General features: G+C 44.3%; 1 protein-coding gene across 2 annotated transcripts in view; it reads right to left on the reverse strand.

Annotated features, from left to right (window-relative positions):
* Positions 1-4,486: 4,486 nt before the first annotated feature.
* The window catches only part of REELD1 (reeler domain containing 1), a 30,376-nt gene continuing 17,222 nt past the window's right edge, over positions 4,487-17,640 (reverse strand). For both annotated transcript variants that reach the window (XM_035022955.1, XM_035022956.1), the window contains exons 2-8: positions 16,592-17,040; positions 14,791-15,029; positions 11,608-11,830; positions 10,405-10,559; positions 7,083-7,395; positions 6,282-6,345; positions 4,487-5,470 (exon numbers count right to left, since the gene is read on the reverse strand). In XM_035022955.1, the coding sequence (XP_034878846.1) occupies positions 4,868-5,470; positions 6,282-6,345; positions 7,083-7,395; positions 10,405-10,559; positions 11,608-11,830; positions 14,791-14,998 (1,566 nt within the window). In that variant the 5' untranslated portion in view covers positions 14,999-15,029; positions 16,592-17,040 and the 3' untranslated portion in view covers positions 4,487-4,867. The remainder of the gene's footprint in view (positions 5,471-6,281; positions 6,346-7,082; positions 7,396-10,404; positions 10,560-11,607; positions 11,831-14,790; positions 15,030-16,591; positions 17,041-17,640) is intronic.

Consider the following 17,640-nt stretch of genomic DNA (forward strand, 5'->3'; position numbering starts at 1 on the left):
GAGAATCCGTGTGCCAGACTATCTAAACTGAGCCAAGTGTGCCCACAGGTGAGCCTTTTAGAAAGACTCTATTCGGGGCGCCTGGGTGGCTCAGTTGGTTAAGCGACTGCCTTCGGCTCAGGTCATGATCCTGGAGTCCCAGGATCGAGTCCCGCATCGGGCTCCTTGCTCAGCGGGGAGCCTGCTTCTCCCTCTGACCCTCCCCCCCTCATGCTCTCTCTCTCTCTCAAATAAATAAATAAAATCTTAAAAAAAAAAAAAAAGAAAAAGAAAAAGAAAGACTCTACTCAGCTTTCCTCCTGCCCCAGCTCAGATTGGGAGGGTTAAGTCCATTCTCAGCTTCTCCCTGCCAAGAACTTCCTGAGTCTTGGATCTGAGACACAGGACATTCCCTGCCCTGGAGACCGTGGCCCACAGAGTTCTCACTCACCTCTAGACAGCAACCTGCATCTCCTGATGCCCATGCGCCCTAGGCCTGCCCAAGGTGCTCCATATTCAACTTCAGCCCAGACCAAGGCCTGGGGAGAGTAACACGAATCTTTAACTTTTCATTCACTCATTTAGCAAACATTTATTGATTACTTACTTTGTATGAAGAACAACTCCAGGTGCCGGGGGAATAGCAATGAGAAAAACAAAGTCTCTGCCCTTATAAAACATCCTAGTCTGGTGGAGGCAGAAAATAAACACACAAATAAATACCTAAGACGCAGGAGGTGATAAGTACCATAAATATTCTAAAGCCGGGAGGGGCATAGAGAGTGAGAAGAGATTGCAATGGCCGGGAGAGCCTCTCTGATAAGGCAACACTGGAACAAAGCTCCGAAGGCTTGTGGATGTCTGGGGGGACGGGGTTCCACAACAAGAACAGCCAGAGCAAGGGAGCTGGGAACCTAGCGGTACCGCGTTCAGGGAGCGCGCAGGACGGCGCCGCGGAGGCGGGGAGCCAGGCAGAAGATGGGCGGGGCGGGGGCGGGGCGGGGGCGGGGCGGGGGCGGGTCTCCCTGTCAGTCAATCAGATGTTCACACTTCACTCTGAGAGCGATGGAAAGCCACTCGACAACTCAAGAGACCCTGCGGCCTAAACGGATTTATGTTTTCAAAGCAAAAAGGCACAAAGCAAACATCCGACTCCAGACCTCAGTGGTCCTGGCAGCTCCAACCCAACTGTCAACGGAACGGGGTCTCAAAATGTTCACATTTCCTTTCTGCATGTAAAGAACAGAATCAGGAACGAAACTTCAGACATCCTTTTATCATAAAGGCCCTCCTGATATTCTAAACCAGAGGCGACTGTTCCTGGTTTTGCAACCCCCTAAGGCCCTCCACCTGCAGATGGAGCAAAGTTCTTCTGAAGATGCTCTCAAGTTTGATAAAACAAGGAATGCAAATTCATTTCATTTTGAGTAAAAGAAGTTCCTTGCCACACACCACTTTTAGAAGAAGGGGATAGGTTGGGGTGGAATGAAATCAAATCACAGAGACTGTCTTCCAGAAGAGCTGGGATCACTGATAAATGCCCGAAGTCCAAGAATGGGAGAGGGTATATCTGTAATTTATTCATAAATTGCCAGCCATCTCCAGACAACTTTTCAAATAAAACATGACACTTGTTTAAATATTTACTGGTTTGTTGACCCATTTTTTTTTGTCATTGTTGTTAGAGTTTTTTTTTTTTTTAAGGAAACAAACATTGTCACAACAAATTAAAACCAGACAGCCTCAACAGTGGGATAGCTCAGCCAGGCTATAGTCGAGCATTAAGTTGTGAGTTAGCAAAAGTGTTGTACCCAAGGGGAGAAATCAAGTAGAAAAATCAGAAAGAGCCTCTCAATGTATAAAGGTTGAGGCTCATCCCTACTCTCGATCTGTGGTTATTAACACAATTGATTTGTTTGAAATATAAAGAGTTTTGAAAATATAAAGACTTCTCAGCAATTGTTCTGTTCTTTTCCCTTAAATGTGTATTTAGCCCAAACCCCCTTTCAAAGAAGTGGCTGGCCAAAAAACCCATAGCTGTTCCTACAAAACAAAAAAGCTATGTTAAGATGTTGCGTTTGAGTCCTTTGCCTTTTTTTTTTTTTTTTTTTTTTTTAACTTGTAATGGCTTTGTGCTTTAGTAAATGCCTTCAGGTTAACACTTCATACTGGCTCCCCTCTGGGGCTTCTCTGAAGCCAGGCTTAGAGGACCTTCAAGTTCACAGTAACAGAGGGGTTTTATGTCTCATGACTGCAGGTCTATGGACTCCACTGCCCCTGCCAAAGAAGAGTTTCCTTGGAAAGTCTCAGCAAAACGTCTGACCCCCAGCAGGAATTGTAGCCAGTGGCCACGATGACAACTTGCGCCGGGACCACCTCCATTCGCTGGGTGGGGAAGCGGGGCCACGGGGGAGAAGGTGTCCTGAAAAGGAAATAACGTTTTCGGTGGTCACAGAGTCTAAATGGACTAGATTTAAAGATAGTGTTGCAGCTGCAAAGTGACATTAAGTAGTTTGTCATAGCTGGCTAAAGGTTGAACGTGCATTTACTCTGCCTGACAACCGAAAGAAGTAAAGAATTCTGTTTTTCTCTGATGAGGAAGCGGAGACTCAGAGGTCTGGCTGACTCTTCTGCCACACTTCGCTATTTTGCCCGGGGAGCCGGAGAAGAGGAGCACCTGACCCTGAGATTTCCCTCACCTCCTTTGATGCCTTGTAGGGAAGGTGACTCAGGGCTCCTCCTGGAGATGAACACCCCCTCCTTCTACGCTCACAGAAGCCCCTCGGTAGGCCGGCAGTTTAACCAGAGAGGTGAGGTGGTGAATTAAAGATAGCTTCAAATCCTTTGCCACTTCTCCCATCCAAAAGCAAAATTCATTGCCCTTCCCTTTGAAGACAGAGGGCTGGCCCATGACTTCCTGTAACCACTGAAAAGTGGCAGAAGTGAAACCATGTTACTTACAAGGCTAGGCCTGAAGAGCACCCCCAGCTTCTGGTTTTGTCTGCTTGGAAAACCCCTCTGGGAATGGTGCTATAAGAAGCCATGAAGAGAAGGAACAAATTGCTGCCCACACTCATCGACAGCCCTGGGTGAGCCCCAGCCAGCAGCCAGCACCAACTGCCAGCCACGTGAGCAAGTCAGCTTGGATGTTCCAGCCCATTGGACAGCACATAGAGCAGAAGAACTGCCCAGCTGAGCCCAGGCAGCCCCAAACTGTGAAAGATGACAAACTGAGCTGGGCATAGTTTATTTCACAGACAATTGTGAAACAATTTCTTATTGCTGGCCAGAGGATGATGGCCAGAGGAGAGCTCTCCACTGGCGGGGTTCCTCATCTACATCTCGGGGAGGATATCCTTGGGGCAGGGGGGATATGTAGAAGGGATATCTCTGGCCACCGGAGGAGTAGAATACATTCATTTATTTCCACAGTATTCCAAGAACACTTTCATGTGTGAACACAATTAGCTAGGTCTCCGTGTTCCTAATGAGGCTCTTGACTGAAGCCAGGGGACAGATCTGCCTAGCCCAGAATCCAGGAGGAAACAATCTTGGAATTAGTGCCCTATGAGCTAAAAGAGGCTGGAAAAAACAGCGGGATCTCTTTCCCATATGCCCAGTTTTTTAAAAAATGTTTTTGTTGTTGAATTGAGATGTCATGAATGCCCCCCTCTCTTGGGCAAGTTACTGAACTTATTCTTCATTAAGTTATTGTGAGAGTTAAATGTGAAAATGTATGCAAAGTTCTTAGCACAGTACCTGTATGATTTAGGTGCTTGATAAATAAACACCCTTTCCAAATTTATAGTGGTTTTTCATTTCCACATTAAAATGTTTTGTGACTCTGTAACAGGTTTACCTCTGAAAAGGCAGCTAATTTCTATGTGTCATATTAGGTCAGCATATTCAAAAGCTATATTCAAACCTGTTGCCTTGGCCCTACATAACGTCTATGGGACACTTGGCTAAATCAAAGTGATCTTCATAAATCACAAGAGCAGAAAGATGGTCTTTGTCCATGATGCTGTCTTCCTTTTCTCCCTAAAAAGATGAGTAGAGGCTCTTCTTCAAACTGTGTGGTATCATCATTTTTTCCAGCCTGACCTTTGGCAAAAGGCAATATGTTTGCTGGCTGTTAGGTTACATAAGCTTCCCATCAAGTGTAAATGGATGGGAGGTCTCAGATCCATTTGCACCTGATGAAGAGGCTTGCTTACCCCACTCTGGTGTTTATGTGCCACGCACACGGTTCCCCACAGATGTGTTCAATCAAGCTCTCTAAAACTCTCCTCACTTCAGATCAATTTCTGAGGCAGATTTGCCAGGCTTCTGAGTTTCCAAGAAGACTGAATACCCTTGCACTCACCTAATCAACTGAAGCAGAGCCAGTTTGGAAGGCTAGTTTTGAAAATGAAACTTCTTCTGGGGTGGTTTGGAGAGGTAAAGTGAGGGCTGCAGTTCTGTTTCTTATAAGAGACACAGCCCCAACGTTACTTTTTTTCAAAGGATAAGGCTGACATACTGAGGAGGGACAGAATTTCTATTTCTGCAGGTTCCTTAAGGCAACAGAGGAAGCTCGGTGGCCACAGGAGTCTAGTTAATGAGCAGGTTATACAATATTCATTGTGTTGAGTTTAACTCTTCAAACAGAACGCCTAATTGTGAATAGAAAAAAAAAGCAGCTAAATTACAGATGTTAAGACAACAAAGGTTGGGAAGAACTCCCTCTGTTGATAAAACTGTCCTTTCGCAGCTGCCTCAACTAACTGCTCACTGACGGGGCCACCGCGAGTCCCTGTCCTCATCAGCTATTCTCATTAGCTCTGTTCTGGCTGAGAAACTGCAGGGTCTGCGGAGGGCTACTCGGAGGCCTAGGACGACGGTCTGCTCAGAGGACTGTTTTCTCGTTACCCACAGAGGAAGGGGTCCAGTTGTATTCTGCTTCAACCAAAACAAAACTGTTCTCCCCAATCTTCCTGACACGGACTGTCTCACCACCATCGCTCCTGGCAACAGCATCCCCAGCAGGCTCACTGAAGGACACTTCTGTCCGCTTGTGGCAATACTGGGTGTGTAGACAGTGGAGGCAGGCAGCCAGGGCCATGCCCAAGGTGGCGGAAAGACAAAGCAGGATTCCCAGCTGGGGAGCCCTGAGCTGGATCCCTGAAGGGGCACTGGCTCCCTGTTGCCCAACCTCAGGCCTTGGGTTGGTCTTCCTGGGGTATCCCACTCCGCCCCCTCCATGTTCCTCTCTGGCCTCCTTGCGCTTTGACTGAGGTGAGAAGCTGGCAGAAGGCCTCGATGCTTCTGACTGCCCGCCAGCAGCAGGTGACCTGGAAGTGGCAGAGGTGTGGAAGACAGGGGTTGGGGTGGCTGCCCCAGCCCCATTCCCAGTGAGTGCTTCAGACGACCAGAGGTGCCGAGGATAGGTAAGATAGGCAGTGGACAGAGGAGGCCTCATCATGGTCCTATTAGAGGACTCCATTTTGTCCTAGAAAAGCAAAGGGGGAAAAAAAAGTCAAAGGACCTGGTCTTCTTCCAAGCTACCACTGAACTTTACACTTAACCTGTGTTTCTTAAAGAATCCCAGGCAGCAGCTGAAAACCCGGCCTTGTGCCTGCTCCTGCTCCTGCTCAGAGTAAAATGCCCAAGTAGATAGATATGCCCTTGTGATTGATGGGGATGAGGTGGCTAATGGAAACCCCACAAAGAGAGCATGGAGGCCAGTTACAAGAATAAACCTAAGGTCCTTTAAGAGGCTTCCAGACCAAGATTCATGATTATCATCTCCAAGGGCAGAAAGCTTTGGGTGTCTTTTTATGCTAGGGCCCATGCAAGAGGGCATTTAATCTCACTGTAGGTTCCAATAAATTTGAGTAAGAATATTATACCATGTTTTACTTTGTGTTCCTATTAAGACTTCAAAGGAATTGTAAATCAGTGGGCATGTATATTTTATATTGCCCATTGATCTAAGCTCTGGAACCATACATGGTGTTTTGAGGCCAATGTTATAAAGAGGGGTAGAGAGGTGAGGAGACAGGAATTATTGACTGAGGCTAAGTGGGAAAACAAATCACTAAAACTATCAATTTCTACAATTGTCAATAACTTCAGAGACACTGTGTATAACAGAAAGGCTGGTATTGATTGCTAAAAAGATGCTGTGTGTATATTATACCCTTGCCTCCTGCTCTCAAATTTTGGTTACTAGTCTAATAGCTCCGCTTCCCCAGCCTGGAACTTCCCACATTGGGATCAAAATACCAACCCCATCACCCACGTACAACCAGGGTTCTTACCTGTTCATGCCTATCTGAGGATAGGCAAGTTTCCAATGAATCAAAGTTTGGATCATCCTGAGTCCTAAAGAGAAGGATAGAAGGGTGAAGAGAAGACTAATATACAGATATATTACAGATCAAAAAGCAACATTTCCTACCATTGCTGTGTATACTGACAAAAGCAGATTTCCTTGGAAAGGAGTTTGGGGTTTGGAGTTAGGAGCTGAAGGGAAAAGGGAGAGAGGGTGGGGAAGAGGCAAGTGAGGATAGCAACAAAGCCTCACTGAATGCTTTTATTTATTTTATATAAAATATGTATTTATATATTATAAACTTACACATCTCTTCTATAAAACATTTTTTTTTTTAAGATTTTTATTTATTTGACAGAGAGACACAGCGAGAGAGGGAACACAAGCAGGGGGAGTAAGAGAGGGAGAAGCAGGCTCTCCGCTGAGCAGAGAGCCCGATGCGGGGCTTGATCTCAGGACCCTGAGATCGCGACGTAAGCCGAAGGCAGATGCTTAATGACTGAGCCACCCAGGCGCCCCTCTATAAAACATATATTTATATCTGATTTTATTTATATCAGCATATCAGAGATCTCACCCTATCCAAGAAAGTACAGTTTCCCCAGGTGATTTTCATACCCAGCCCTTTTGGCCAGTAGCCCTTCTACAATCAGGGTTTCTTGTGCACTTAAGAATAAATATGGTGAGATCATTTGCTGTTAGATGCCAAGAAGTTTAGATTCCCTCAGCACCCCAGGGTTTGGCTTATCCCACCACCATACTGAATGGTCTACCCCTGACCCATTACCTGAGGTGGGTTCTAGGGCTGGAAGCAATGCCCTCTGGGAAGAATCTCCTGAGAGCCATGAATCTCTCCAGCCCACGGATATCCAGGGATGGTTCTAGGATTGGGTTGCTGTCCCCTCTGAGTTGCTGGCCATTGCTGACCGCAGTAGCCATGTGTGAAGATGATTGGAACAGAGTCTCTGCTTCCGCAGAAAACTCTGTCACCCAAAAACTTGCAGGAAAAGGATCTAAGCTGTTCTCCTCTGCAGCTCCAGTTGGGGCAACAGCAAAGATGTTCGCACGCTGCTGGGGAAGAGCGCTGGGGGGACTGGGAGCTAAACGGAGATCCAAAGACACCACAAAAGAGAGTGAGAGCATTTTCCTTGTATTGATTAGCACAAACAACTATGGTAATGGGGTAAATATTAGAGACTTTAACGTGCCTTTAGGACAAACCATTAAGTTTGGGTTACTCAAAAGTATCAACAAAAAGATGATCTGCCCAGTAAGATAAGCCCCTGACCAAGTGGCAAAGGACTCGATTTCTAACACCTTTGTAAATAGTAAGTCTCTGACCCTCTGGACTTGTGCATTCTTAACAGTCACCACTCAGGGGAGTTTAGAAATCCCTGTGACCACTATGTTTTTTTTCTTACTTCTGCCAAAAACTGCTTCTAGCTAGAAAAACAAAACAAAACAAAATGAAATCAGAATCCCACAAATCAAAGATTTTTGAAAGTCCTAGATCTTTCCTGCCATATTATTAACAGTAAAAGTCTCCCTGGTGATGATAATGACTTGAGCCTCTGCCATGGGCAGAGTCAAGATCACTGCCCTCCACTGCCCTCCACCATCTCATTTTCCATCCGTGACTGGCCAACATGACAGCCCAGAACTTTAGAAATAGAAATTAGAAACAGTGCAGCAAATAAGCAAGCACCAGTTTTGGAGTCAGATGACTGTTTGGGTTCAACTCTCCATTCCGCTAACTCTCCAGTCCTCCCAGAGCATCAGTTTCTTCTTTTCCAAAATGGGACCAATAATGGTTCCTACAGCCTAGAGCTGCTGAAGGGTGAAATAAAATCACTGATGTAGAAGCACAGAGCACAGTGGCTGGCACAGGTGAACATGCAATGAGGGTTTACCATGATAACTTTAGGATGACAATGATGGTGTTTGCAGAGAAACACATTAGTGGAGGTTTCTCTGACCAGGGCTCTAACTGAGTTGGAATGCATTTCTTTTTCTTTTAGTGCCACTCTTCTCCAAAGCCTTTGTCACTCAGAAACATTGAGATTGAAGTGAAAAACAAAGAAGCCTAACGTACACACAGAATGTGGCAAAAGCTTGACGGTCTTAAACTCCCGCCCGAACTCAAAATGCATTCAGACATTCCCCACAGGTTCGTTGTATGATGGGCATTTCTGTGAATGCTGGGGATGCAGAAGGGCTGCGTAGTGGCCGTTTGTTGTTCCTGAACTCAAAATATAGAAGGAGAGACTCTTAGATGCCCAACCTTACAGATGACAGTGTGATGAGAGCTTTAAATCCAGAACTGAGAAGGCAATTACATTTGCCTCCCAAGAAGCATGGGGGTAAGTCTCACAAAGGAGATATTGGAACCTCCCCTTGAAAGATAAATAGATCATCAGGAGGAACAGCCCACTTTGAGGAAGTGTCAGAAGGCAAAACATGGAGATCATGCCTAATGGGGTTGCATAGACCCCAACGTGTCTATTGGGAAATAAGTTTGAGAAGTACAATATACTATCTGCCTAATGTGAAAATTCATAATTCATAATTTGCCCACTGCAGTCTTCTTACGCTTAAGAAATCTATTTCACTTTGCTAGATGACATCCTGTCCTCCCCTCCCTCCCCCACCCCCCCATCACACTGCATATGTACACACACACTCCCTTTTTGTTTGAGAAACCCTGGGGTTTGTGCAGAGGAATGGGCAGGAAAACAGGCTGGGCCAGGAGGGCAGGAATGTGTACAGCAGCGTCATGAGGAGTTTACCCAGGAGCTGCCCAGACGAGAGTCTGTCACCCCGTGGGGGACAAGGTTCCCAGCAGGGTCCCAAGATAGACTGCAGGGACAACATGATGTCACTTCCTGACACCCCACTTTTAGTCATATTCATATTAAAACAAACATGCTTGGGATTAAAATGCAGCATTTGCATGATTAAGAAAATAAAACATGAGACTTGAAACACCATGGGTTTGCAGGGTCTTCTCCAGGCCACACTGTCAGACCCTGAGGTCTTGACTCTGCTTTTAGGAGTATCTTGGTGGGAAGGTTGGGGGAGTGGTGCTGGGCAGTGGGCAGAAGACAGCTCAGGGCATGGGCAGAGTAGGGAGAGTGGCCCAGGGTAAGCTCTGTGCCTGGGTCTGCTAGACTGAGCCAAGTCGGGCATTAGCACATTGGCCAAGAGCAAAGCACAGAGTCAAGGAAAGTGGAATTGAAAGGATTAAAGATGGGAGCTTCTGTGCAGGTGGCCTCTATGAGTGCATTTGTTCAGAGCACTTAACTAGAGATCAATAATGGAAATGAGTTCCATATCCCCAGGAATTTTCAGGTGACCACTGTATTCTGTAGCTGTATTCTCACTGTGTTCTCTTATGTTTTGTTGCAGAAGTTCACGGACCAAAGGAGTCTCAGGTTATGTAGTGAACCAGGAAAAGCTCCATTGCCATCAAAACCGCCTCTCATTCCTGATTTCTTTCTCCAACCCAGGCTGCAAAGAGCCATCTACCTACCATGGAAAGTAACAATGAAAGCTGGACGAGTTTTTATATACAAAGAAGAAAAGATCATCTCTTTCTTGTGCTCCGTGTGGAGCTCCAGGGGTCTGAAGAACCCTGCTGAGGCGTTGTGATGATTGGTAAGTGTGTGTGGGGAGGGGGTTGCTTTTGTTTGGATTTGTGACAGAATCCAACTCTCCACCACAGGGCCCCCCCCATAATTTGTGAGGTTGAAGCAGACAAACAGCAATGGCAAGCATCCCCTCCTGCCCTTGGCCGTGAGCTGCTGCAGCTGGCCAAAGTAGGTGTTTAGTGCTTGTGTTGCAGGAACTAGAACTGGCTTCTAAGGGAACTTCTAAGGGAAAATAACATTTTTCCCAGTGTAAGTATTCAGAAGGCAGTTATAAAAATGTGATTAATTTAGGGGCTCCTGGGTGGCTCAGTTGGCTAGGCGCCCGCCTTCGGCTCAGGTCATGATCCTGGGGTCCTGGTATCGAGTCCTGCATGGGGCTCCCTGCTCCGCGGGAAGCCTGCTTCTCCCTCTCCCTCCCATAATAATGCCAACCAGGCTCTTGAGTCCCACAGCAAGCTGTACCTGGGGTGGTTCCCTCCTGCCTCCAGCCAGAGGTTGGCATCGGTGAGCCGGGCTGCTCGCCGCCATCAACATGGGCTCCGCGGTGTGTCTGTTGAGACACAACAGATGATTCGATCCTCTCCCAGTAAATGAAATATGACTGGACAACTGACAAACTGTGGAAAAAGAAAGCAAAATGATGCGAGGGTTTGGTTTCCCTTAAATAACACCTGAAGAAAAACAAAAGTCTACATGAACAGAAAGCTGAAGAGATGATCATATTGCCCTTGGGGTGACTCCACTCTCCTTAGAAACCAAAACTCAACTGTGGCAAATAATTAAAACAGGGAAGGATATGTCTAAATTCCCCTCCTAAATAAAATACAGTCATTAGAAAACCTCATTTTGATTAAAAGGTATCTTCTTGAACTCTTCATTCTCAAAAGGTTCCGTCTTCAACTTTATTATTAGCCATTGCTGGTATATTGTTAATTGAATTACTCTGTTAATTGAAAATTTCATAATTCTGTTGTACAATTGTACAGCTCTGTTGTAATTGTAGATTCCATTGAAAATTAGAGATAAATTGTTGGTACTCTAACTAGTATTTTGAGTACTTAATGGCTTTCTTTAGTAAAAATCCCTTTCACAAACATTATCTCATTTATCCTCCCCCAATTTCACTGAGGTAGGGATTATCAGCTAGAATCATTTTTCCTAGTTTAAATATTCAGAAGGCAGTTATAAAAATGTGATTAATTTAGGGGTTCCTGGGTGGCTCAGTTGGTTAAGTCATCGGCCCTCTGATAGACCACAAGCCAAGGCAAAGAGACCTCAGGGGCTTTCACTGGGCCCAAGAAAGTGTCTACTTTTCTGTCTGCCTCAGCCTCTGTCTTTCTCAGTTTTCCCTACTCCCCCATGGGCCTTCTTTTTCCTCTGGTCAGAATTTCCTGGAGAGGTTGGTCAAGATGCATCTGTGCCCAGAGAGGAGGGGAAATCATGTACCCCTGAAATGTGGATAATGACAAAGAGGGGACTGGGGGCAACTTCTTTTTTGGTTACCCTCTTTATAGACTGTCTAGTTGGGGCAGTCCTTGTGACTCTGTCTTTGTCATGAGGTGGCTGGAGGTAGGGGCTGAAGCATGCAGGAAGGGGGTGGAGAAGCTCCTTCTCTTCAGAGTGTAAGGCTCCATTACCAGGAAGCAGCACTGCCCTGGCTCTTACAGGAATGTGATGTTCCCCCCAGGTTGAGCAGGGGCCTTCCACTCAAAGGACAGGTTTCTCTTCCGGGACTTGTCAGAGTGCGTGACTGTGTCAGCCTCTTGAAAACAAGCCATTGCTTTGGAATGAGGAGGAATGAAAACAAAAGTGCCAGCTATTTGATGATCAGACACTCTTCGAGCCTGAAGTAGAAATCTCATGAAATATCGAATGCTCCTCATGGTCACTGCAACAGAAAACATCCATTCGAGGTGAGCCCTTTTGATGTGGTTCCATTTGGTGATTTTATATGGGTATTTTCAAAACTAAAAGCCTAGACAAGCACCCAGAAAGTAAAAAATTAATTAGGGGAAAAAAATAGTTGAAGTGCTATTTCACACCCAAAGTAAATTCCATTTAGATCAAAGTCATGTCAAAATGAAATACAAAAAAAACACTAGGAAAAACATGGTTTTTAAAAAATATGGTAGTTCAGAATGCCTTTCTAAGAAAAACCCAATTGCCTAAAGGAAAGGATGATTTAAAAATATTGTGAATATAGAAGAAATCCAAAGACAAATTATAAACCGAGAAAAATATTTGTAAAGATACAAAACAGACAAATACACAAAGAGTAATGGTGAATCAATAAAAAAGTGACCAACCCCAAATTATCAAAGGACACAAACAGAAAATAAAATAAGGTCAATCATGATTTATTAAGGAAGGCACTTGTGATTAGCACTGAGTGCTATATGTAAGTGATGAATCGCTAAATTCTACACCTGAAACCGATTTAACCATATGTTAACTAACTAGAGTTTAAATAAAAACTTGAAATAAAAAAATCATGATTTAAAAAACAAGTATGAGACAGTATACCTATCACATTAACAAATTTTAAAATGTGAAATTATAACCAGTATTGATAGCCCTGTGGAAAAACTAGGACACTCATTCACTAGTGCTAGAACTATAAGCCATGCAACTCTTTGAGGGGGTAACCTAATAATATTTTCCATATTTAAAATGCAGTTACTTCTAATACATGCTACAACATGGAAGGACCTAGAAAACATTACAGTAAGTGAAATTAGCTGAATATAAAATGACATATTGCACAATTCCACTTACATGAGATACTTAGAGCAGGTAAGTTATCATAAAGACAGAAAGATTATAGAGATTACCAGGGTCTGGGAGGAGAGAGGGATGGAGATTATTATTTAATGGGTACAGAGCTTCTGCTTGAGATAAAGAAAAAGTTCTGGAAATGGATAATGGTGATGGGGTACAACATTGTGAATGAACTTAATGTCACTGAATTGTCAATTAGAATGGCAAATTTTATGTTATATATATATATATATATATATATATATATATATATATATATATATATATCTTTTTTTTTTTTTAATACACACCAAAAAAGCCCAGAAATGCAGTTTCCCTTTGATCTAGCAATTTCACTTGCAGGAATTTTTCTTACAGACATAAATAATGTGGCAAACTCATTTGTAATTAAATGAGTAGCTAAAACCAGGGTCATAACTTTATAGGCTTGCTAAATGCAGCTTAGTGTCTGTGATCATTTTATTTTCCATGCATTTGAACTTTCATTAATAAACATTTGTACAAGTATTTAGTTATTATTTCAAACTGGGCATTGTGCTAGGCATTGAGCATACATCCATGAACAGGATAACATGGTCCTTACCTTCAAGGAGCTCACAAATTAGTGATATCCCAGAAAAGAAAAGAAAACTGTGTAATCCCAGCACAATAAAGTAGTAACTGACCCTCACTGAATCCAGGAAGGGCTCCCTCCAGCTCTTTATTATGTATGTTGTCTTAGTTCCAGTCACAATCCAATTATGCTTCCTTCAGGTTTTTTATTAGAATTCGGGTGTCACAATATTTTGGGTCATTTTTACAGCTTTTTCTCCCAAATACAGTGCTTTGATTCTCACCATTTTCATTCCCTTAGCCACAGAACACGGGGGTGCTGACATATTGATCCTGTCGTGCCTGGGTGCCTACTGTGGCGGTTGGAGCCCCCAGAGAAGTTGCCTCCAGCTTTGGGGAGCTCCTTGCATCTGCCCCAGCATGCTCTACACATATTATCATTTCCTCGCTGTATCGTGATGTGACAAAATTTGGGAAGCTCTGTTGGAATAGCCTGAACTTCAGTTTGGGGAGTATATTGCTGTGGGGGCCAATACATACCCACATAGCTTTTCCCCACACTTAACAACAGAACAAAATGATTGGGGAAAGCGATACTTACAGAGTAAATTTTATTTGAACTTATCACCTCTAACTGCCATCAAAAGAATTTAGCAAAGTCCAAAGGGGGTCGAGCCAATACCGTTGATGTGGTTGAGTTCATGCATGGCTGCACAGACGCTTTTCGGTCTGTGCTCAGCTACCACCCTCGGTACCTGGAGATTTCTTCTCGCTTTTTCTGCTGGGAGCTTGGTCCAAGGTAAGGTAAGCAGGCAGGACTCTAAAATGTGTGTGTGTGTGTGTGTGTGTGTGTGTGTGTGTGTGGTGGGGATGCTCCCCTCCACCCCTAAATGCCCCAGCCCCTCCATCCTCCTGAGAGATGATTCAGAGGCATGTTTCACATGGTTTCTCAGAGGATCCCCACTGGAATTGAGCCCCAGTTGCCCACAGCAGTGACCTGCCCAATCTCACCCTTCTTATTGGTGTCTCTCTCTTCCCTGTCTCCCTTTCTTCGTCTGTACTTCCTGGAATCATCTCCCAAATAAACTACCTGCCCTCAAGTTCTCTCTCTGCTCTTCCAGGCACCCAAACTAAAATAGCAGGAAATACTCTTCACTCTGCAAATAACTTCAGTTTTAAATAATGAGAAACAAAAGCCTAGTTCATACACACACACACACACACACACACACACAATACATGAAGTTTGTTCAGGATAATTATATTTATATCTTATAAGAAGGACAGATCATTTTTTATAATAATGCTATTTGTGCCTTCTTGTAAAAATGAATAGCAATATACAGATTAGTTATGTGGTTCTCGTGATACAAATATTTCATGCTTATCTTGGGCTAAATAACTGCTTCTTAGGATTAAGTCGAACTTTAATGGAGAAAACTCCTGCTTGGGACAAACACAGCTTGGAATTTGTCAGGAGGGCCCAGGGGGGTCTTTCAAAGCCTCTCCCATACATACCTGGAACTGTGTCACCCGGTGAGTAGGAAGACCTGCCGGTGTGAATGGTGATGTGGTCGGTCTGTGGGTCCTGAGGCTGGGCTTGAATGTGCTTGGGCTGCATATCCTCACAGGCCCCTGAGCCAGCACCATGGGAAAAGGCAGCTGAGCAGGAAGCCAGGCAGAGGGCCACACAAGACCAGCCTCCGAGGGCGGCCGAGACCCACATCCTGCCCTTTTCAACAGCTTCAATCCAGATGCTGTTTAAGAAAACGATATGACGTCCTTTTGAACGTGACTGATCTGAATATACAATGCCTTTAAACCTGAGATACTGCTATGCTGCCTCCCCAGATTGCAAGGGCTCAAGGTCAAGATCAAAAAGATGCTCCACACTGTAGGAAGTATTTCAATTTCTAAACACTTTAAAAACAAAACAAAAAACCTCTCATCTTATAATTCTCTCATTAAGACCAGACTGCTTCTTTTTAGAGAGGATTTAATTAAGTCAAAGAAATAAGACCAGAAAATATTTGTATCCTGATGTGACTCTTTACAAGCTGTCTGATATCCAAGGGCTGTGTGAGCGATAATACATTATTGGTGAAGTGAGACACCCAGTATTCCAGTATGGGCAGGCAGCAAGGCATATGGTGGCTTGGCTTAATGTTTTATTGCTACAATTGCAAAGTAGAGAGTTGAATGATACAAAATTTCTGCCAACTATGAATTAATGACTTAGAGGCAATTGTTAAATTTGCAACACTTTGGTATTTTCTTGTCCTTCCTCTTACTGACTTGTTTAGTTACTTCACTACTTTTTCACAGAGAAGATGAGCAGAGAAAGTTACACCCAAGCCCATCCACTGTGCAGCTGGTTAGGGGGGGGGGGGGGGGGGGGGGGGGGGGGGGGGGCTCAGGGATAGAATAAAATGATTGGATAAAATAACATTTAGAGACTAAGTTTCACTTTTGTTTGCTAGCTTTAATGTCACGGACAGAAAGAATGAGAAGTTGACTGTGTAAAAGAAGTTCTCAGAGGAGAATAATGTGAGAGACAGCAAATATGACAGGTGAAAGCCCTCTGAATAAACATTTAGGACTGTTAGGCATTTTTAAAAAGGAGTTGTTCCTTTTCATATTTTTACATACGTGGAATTTTCAAAAGTTCATCTAATATGTTGATCTAAGGAGCAATGCAAGGCAACAACAACCCTCCTCTCTAATAAGCTAGTTTTAAAATGTAAAAATAAAATACTTTGAATGTAGTGAAAACAGCTATAAAAGCAGTGGCTAAGGAGATAATCCATACAACCAAATAATCCAATGTCATCTACCCCCATCCTGTCTTCACCCATCACCACCCCGCCTCTTACACTGACCAGATACAAGGAGACAGGACGGTGACTTATAACTCCAATCTTTTGGACCTAAGAGTCCTTCAGACAATAACTCTCTGCTGGTTTGCTTTCCATGAGGCAAAAAAAAAAAAGTAAAAAACCTCTCCCCACAAGGGACCATTCCTACAGTTTCCCAGGGACATTCAGAGGTAATGAACAATGAACTGTAAAAACACATTCTAAGTTGAGGGGACCCAGGGCTTTTCCATTTTCTCCCAGAAGGACCACAAGGAAATGTCCTTGGAGGCTTTGTTGATGGCAGAAGTTGGTCTCCTCTCCTCAAATCAGATCAAACACAGACACATACAGGGGGGAGGGGTAAGAGCCACACCCCACAAATCCCACCCTCCCCTCCTTAAATCTTGAGGTTTCTGCTTTCCCACCAGCCCTAGTCTACCAGAACCAGGAAAACATCCACTTACCTTCAGGCTTGATGGACTGGCTTCCCCCCTCAGAGTTGCAGAGACACATCCTTTAAACAAGTCTTTTGTTGTCTCTTCTGTTTCTCTTCTAATGGGCAGGATAGCAGCTGTTACTGCTAATCCTCAGCACCCACAGGAGCCGTACCTCAAAGTCCAGATCCAGCCTTAATCGCATTGGCTTTCTCTAGGACCGCATGCTCATACTTGCACATGGTTTCCACACCAACGCTGTTTAAGCCTGTGTGAAGAACTAGAGAGAACTGGAACTGGTTTTGCCCATGACTGGCTTTGGAATCCTTCACAAGAGCCAGATGCCTTCATCTTGGTTTCCCTCCCAAGGGGAGAATGACTGAATCAAACAAATCTCAGTGTTCTCTGCTTCTTGAGTCAGTGGGACCTGAAGAAGTCATCCCTGGCTACATGGTGTATGATTCTATTAATATAACATTCTGAAAAAGACAAAAGTATATGAATAGAAACAGGTCAGTGGTTGCCAGAGGCTGGGGTTGTGGGAAGGAGGGACTTCAAAGGGCAGCACGAGGGAATTTGGGGGTGATGCGACGCTTCTGGATCTGTACATTCTTGTTAAGACTCAGACTGCACATCGAAACCATACATAAATGAAAACTGTATGTAAGTAAGTAGGTAGAATAAACAAAACTGGAGGTGACAGCTATCAGGCAAGTGATCAGTGGGATATCATAAAGGAGATGAACTCCAGGAGAGCCCAAAAACCTTCATAGAAGTGACATCTGAACTGTACCTGAAACAGTGAGCAGAATTTTTATGGCAATAAAGACTGGAGAACATTCTAGAACAAGAGGAAGGTATTGAATACTTTTTACTCCGTGTCCTGACTACTGTCCCAGTAGAGTCTCCCTGTTCAAAGTGTGGTCCATGGACCAGCAGCATCAACATCACCCAGGAGCTTGTTAGAAGTCAGTGTAGACTCTCAGCCCCGCCCGCCCCCCCACCCCCACCCCTGGAGATCCATGGAGTTCATTTCTGCTTCTTGGAAGTACTGCTCTGGAGAATCTACCCAGATCTCA

This window comes from Mirounga leonina, unplaced genomic scaffold (assembly GCF_011800145.1).
Source record: "Mirounga leonina isolate KUSES-001 unplaced genomic scaffold, KU_Mleo_1.0 Mir_176, whole genome shotgun sequence".
NCBI lineage: Eukaryota > Metazoa > Chordata > Mammalia > Carnivora > Phocidae > Mirounga > Mirounga leonina.